The sequence below is a fragment of the Oreochromis aureus genome, linkage group 14, assembly GCF_013358895.1.
Source record: "Oreochromis aureus strain Israel breed Guangdong linkage group 14, ZZ_aureus, whole genome shotgun sequence".
NCBI classification, from domain to species: domain Eukaryota; kingdom Metazoa; phylum Chordata; class Actinopteri; order Cichliformes; family Cichlidae; genus Oreochromis; species Oreochromis aureus.
Window position 1 is genome coordinate 11983502 of NC_052955.1, and position 6000 is coordinate 11989501.

Sequence of the window (6000 nt, forward strand, 5' to 3'; positions counted from 1 at the left end):
GTGCAACCTTTCCAGTTTGAACCAGAGCAATCCGAGAGAGAGGATGAAAATAGTCAACCAGTACTTAGTTTAGATGAAGATGAAAACAATCCGTCACATGAGGACGTGAGAGTGTACTACTGGTGTCTATGCGGCTTGTCTGTGCATACCTGTTGTACTTCTGTTTTTATTCTGAAGGTTTCTGTGTCATGTGAGTGTTCTCAGCTTTACGTCTGTGTCTTGTCAGCCCTGATTTCTCCCAGGTGTGTTCCCCTCCTGTCTCCCATCCTATGATTACTCCTGTGAGTATTTAAGCCCTGTGTGTTCTCCTGTCTGTTGCTGGTTCGTCTGTGATGTCTACCCCGAGTCTCCCTGTGTTTCCTCCGTGGTCCTGCCTGTGTTGATTTTCATGTTACTTCGTGAGTTTTGGTTTCACTTTCATGCATTTAGGTTTTCCCAGTTTAGTTATTTTTTAGTCCCTGTCCTCGCCATTTCCACCTTAAAAAAACTTACTCCTCATACCAACCTCTGCTTGCACTTGGGTCCTCGCTTCACCTTCACATGGCCTGCCTCGCCAGCCGTGACACAATCTGCTAATTCTGAGAGTCATTTGTTGACATCCAGTTTTGGCAGCAAAACAGTGCAGTGATAAGCACTATTCCCTCACTGGAAGAATTTCCTGGGTTTGGGTCCGCTGGCCTGCTGGGCCCATGTACAGTCTGTCATTATCACTCATTATTTGTAATTAATTGCAGGAGCACAACTAGGAGCACTATTCTACACTGAAATTCTCAGTTCTTTCACTAAGATTTTTCCATTTGGCTTAAACAGATATCTTTATTCCATTGAGAATAGTACAATGCTCACTTATACAAGTACAATGTATTTGAAGGTTGAATTGCATTTTAAAAAGTTTTCATTCATTTTACATTTAAATTTTGTTATGATGACACTGCAACATTTCTCTGCATCCAGAAGTTTCCTATGCAATCATTTTAGTTTGCTGTACTTTCTGATCTTTGCACTTAAAGAGTAGCAGGTAACACGGAGATGTCAGGGGACTGTTGCACACTGTGTTTTTCTCCATAAGGATTTAGACTGAAAACAAAACATTGATGCTCATTAGCTGATCGTCACTGTTCTCTTATGGCTAATCAGCTTCTGTGGTTAATTGGTTCATTAATTATTTATGCTATTCCTTGCTGATTTTGACAAAGTTTGATGGTAAAACAGATAAAGAAAAGTAGCAGTTGATTTATTTTTGAGTTTTTATAAGACATCATCTTTGTAATCAAAACAATGATCGACATAAGATTTTTATTTTATCTTTATCTTTTTATCTTTATATTGTTTTAGTGTACACTGAGGGCCATGGGAGCATTGCAATTTCAAATTCCTGTGTGTGACCTGTACATATGGTTTTTCACAATAAAGCTGACTTTGACTTTGACTTTAAACATGTTTGTAGTAATTTAACAATTTAATAGTTTAGGTGATACTGACTGGTGATTTTTGTTTGTTTTTTTTTTTTTTTTCAGCACAATAAACATTTAGCAAAGGAAAGAAAAGGAAAGAAAAATACATTTCAATATTCACCTGTTCTGATTCAGTTACATATCGAAAAGAAATGGGAAGAAGTGCACACTTATTTATTCCCACCCATTTACCATAAGTTATCAGGCAACATTTATTCATCTTCTTTACAGATATAATCTAATTGGGCAGTTTAAATCTGATTACACCAGTCAGCATCAGCAGCAAATTGACTGATTCATTGTTTTTAACGCATTCACTTCACCTCTTCACTCTTCTCACAGCTGGCCGGTTGACCAACAACAGCAAGAGTAGTCCACAGACCAGTTACATCACTTGTACTAAAAACTAAATCTGCTCTCTGGAACAAGACCTTGCTTGTTTTTGCTGCCAAAATTCACAAATATCATATACTGAAAAATAACAACACAATCAACATCCAAGATATTGAATCAGAGATCTTGGATGTTATTCCTGGGATCTCCTGGAGCAACTCGCCCAGTTTCAGGACCCTGAGTGCTCTGATTATCAAGGGGACCATTGTTGCCTTCGCCCTCTACATCTTCGCTATTACTTCTCTCAGCCCTTGTTATTTCTCAAGTTCTTGTGTTTCTCCTCCCTGATGTAGCTATGATAGCAACATCTATCACTATGGTCATCATCCTCTGCTTGTCAGCCGCTACGATGTCCAGTTGGTTTGCTATCATCAGTTTGTCCTTATCTGGAAGTCCTACAGGATCTTAGCTCAGTCCTTGTCAACCACACTTTCAGGACATACTCAGCACCGATATTCCGTTATACCAGGGGTCAGCAACCTTTCTGACGATGATCGCCATCTAAAATTTCCTCAGAAGTCAATGTGCCATATCAACCCTTGCATTAACAATAAATTTAATAACGCTGCATATCAACAGTTACACACTATATATAACAACTTTATAGAACTATATTTGTTGACAGATGTTGGCAAAGTGCAGATCAGCAAGTTTCAAAAGCCATTTTTTTTATTCCATAACAAGAACACCATAACAGCAAAAGAACAATACAACAGAAAATGCAAATGCTATTTATGGTCTCATCATAACAATGATAAGAAAAAATAAACTGGGCCATTATGACATGTTTGTTAATATGTTAATATTTTTTATCTGGGGATATACATGCTAATGTGATCCTACGCCTGCTTTGTATTTGCCAGTTCTGTTATCTGGGGATCATACTTAGCACTGAAGGTCTGCCACACAACACTCTGAAGGCAAAGGGGGCATACACGATCTTTCTGTTGCAAAAAAAAAACCCAGGCTTCCATCCAAATTGTCATAAAGACTGAGAATTATATTTTTTAATCTTGCTTTGAGGGCATATTTCACAAGATTGACTGGCTAGCAATGTTGCTCTCACTGGTAGGCTAAGTGATTTTTAGCCAATTACAACTTGAACCCAGTAGGTGAGGTTGTTAGCTAAGATGCCGTCCTTATGAAGCAGAGCGAATGATGTGTCTGTACGAGCTAATTTGCGATGTGCACTGGTGGTCCTTAAATTGCAATTAAATTACTTGACATTTTTACTGAACCATTTAAAACACTGTATATGATAAACAGCGCATAAATATAACAGAGGCCTTGATGTTGGTCAAGGTCAAGCTAATAACCCTTATCTAGTTATAAGCTAAAACACAAAATGATCAGTCAATCATCATGTTGTCAGACAGATGTCACAGTTAGGATCTTGTGGGAGATCATGTGAATATAAGAGCAAAGATGAAGCTGAAATGATTCTAAATAGGATGAAATATAGTTTAATGTGACTTTTTAAATGCAGGCTGCAAACAGTCTGAATGTGTTCCAAATGCTGAAATATGTATCTTGAAATCACCATTTAATGATGCTGGGCAACATTTTAAAACTGTAAAGCCTGCATCCTCTGTCTGTCTTTGGCTGTGCTGCAGAGGAGCGGTAGTGCAGCTGGCTCAAGGGGCAATGCCAGGGAGGCGGATGGAGTAGGTGGAGAGGTTGGCTAATCAACATTTTCCCTTTTTAGTGACGCCAGGACTGGAGAAAAGAGAGGAGTCAGCTGGAGACCTGAGTGGGTGCCAAAAAAAAGCACCGTGTACAATACAATAAACGAAAACACAATCTGAATCTGGTGTGGGTCCTCGTGTGTTACATACTGCATGTTAAAATATTGTTTTTGTTGGCAAATGTTTATTATATATGCACCTCTCAATGATCATTTATTATGTAAGTCTTTCACGAACATCAGCTCTGGCAGTTTGTTTCATTTCAGCTATGGCATTTAAATGAGTTCACTTTTACGATAACATTTCATTGAACCATACAAAACATTGTATATGACAAATAGTGCATAAAGGTACCAGAGGCCTTGATGTTACGTAAGATCCAATGCCACAGTGAACTACAGTTACAGTGGCTTGCAAAAGTATTCGGCCCCCTTGAACTTTTCCACATTTTGTCACATTACAGCCACAAACATGAATCAATTTTATTGGAATTCCACGTGAATCTGTGGCAAGATCTGAAAACTACTGTTCACAAACGCTGTCCATGTAATCTGATTGAGCTGGAGCTGTTTTGCAAAGAAGAATGGGCAAGGATTTCAGATTCTAGCTGTGCAAAGCTGGTAGAGACATACCCTAAAAGACTGGCAGCTGTAATTGCAGCAAAAGGTGGTTCTACAAAGTATTGACTCGGGGCTGAATAATTACGCACACCCCACTTTGCAGTTATTTATTTGTAAAAAATGTTTGGAATCATGTATGATTTTCGTTCCACTTCTCACGTGTACACCACTTTGTATCGGTCTTTCACGTGGAATTCCAATAAAATTGATTCATGTTTGTGGCTGTAATGTGACAAAATGTGGAAAAGTTCAAGGGGGCCGAATACTTTTGCAAGCCACGGTATATGTTAATAGCTACTGTATTCAGCATAGAACTATTAGTGTGTGTCATGATCCTCAGGTCCACACTGGGAAACTAAATTGAGAGACGATACTGTTTACTTACTTCTTTATGATTACATTAATGCTCAGTGAGTAGCTTATTCTTTAGTGGAATCGTGTGTTTAATTGTTAGTTGGAAAATGCTACAGATTTTTTCCTGTATAAGGGACAGAGGACATGATATTTTAATGCAAGGAAAAATTTGTCATCTCTGAGGCCATAAATGAGAGGACTCAGACATCTAGGAGCAAGACTAAACATTATATAATTGAAGTACCGTACATTAAGATACAGCATGAAATTAATCTCAAGGACAGCATCTTCAATGAATGGGCACCACAGCTGGATGAGACAGAGGAGCAGCTGGAAAGCATGAAGAGCTACTGTTCTGAGCCCTTTATGTGTTGACTTTTTGTTCTCTCCTGATGCAGCTTTGGCCACTTTCATTATTCGAATATAGGAGAAAACAACGATAACGCACATAATCAAGAAGTAAAACTGACTTATAGCTGACCTCAGATGACCCTGCCAACTACGTATAATGAACGTCTGCCCAAAGCAAAACTGGTACTGTTTGAAGAAGCTTAAGGATACAGATGCAAAGAAGACAGACATAATCAAAATACAGGGCACAGAGCTGAGGCCGTGGATGATGAGGATGCACTGCAGAGCGCTGCGTGTGGAGCAAAGCTCTCCATGACGCAGGGGCATACAAATGGCCACATAGCGCTCCAGGGTCATTGCTGTCAAAGTAAATGGTGTGACAAAGTTACACACGGATGACACTGCAAACATAATAAGGCACAATGACAATTGTATAGATAAACGAAAATAGTTCAAGATCAGCAACAAATCTGTCAGAATTAAAATGAGACAATCAGACAGTAATGTGACAGCAAATAAGATGTAGCGCATAGTTCTGTAAAATGTGTCCTTCATAAAAAAGGTTATGATCAACAAAGTGTTGATGCAAAGGAAAATTCCTACCAAAACCTGAACAATGATGACTTGGTCATTGATTTGTCGCACTGAGGATTCACCACCAATGAATGAGCTGTTGTCAGCCATAAGTTTAAATGTTGTAAATTAATAAAAAAAAAGAACCTTAGAGAGTTGTCATTAGAAAACAAACAAACAGAGACAATTACCAAAGCGTTCTGGCACACAGTGCTTTCTGGTGAATGCTTCCCTCTCTTGGAAGGTTTATTTGTACATGTGACTCTGAAATGAAGTACCACAATGTCGTCACCACAGCATACTATTTCTCATTGCTATTCGCTATTGGATTGGGCATTCGATAACCTAATTAATGGAAAATGTTGGTGTCTGACACTGAAAGTTTGGCTTTTTTTATAAGTTTATGGAAACTATTCACACACAGAAAATTTTAACAACAATTTTAACAAAATTTATTGCTTGGTGCTATCACTGTTTTGTTTAATAAATATTAGAAATAAATATTAGAAAGAGAGCCAAAGAATCATAGGATCCCCTATAAACAGCACTTAGTGAGAAGGAACTCTTATT

General features: G+C 38.4%; 1 protein-coding gene across 1 annotated transcript; it reads right to left on the reverse strand.

Annotated features, from left to right (window-relative positions):
- Nucleotides 1-4602: 4602 nt before the first annotated feature.
- LOC116335675 (odorant receptor 131-2-like) lies at nt 4603-5541 on the reverse strand. The gene has a single exon (XM_031759435.2). It carries the CDS (start codon nt 5539-5541, stop codon nt 4603-4605), a length of 939 nt encoding a protein of 312 aa, XP_031615295.2.
- Nucleotides 5542-6000: the final 459 nt, after the last annotated feature.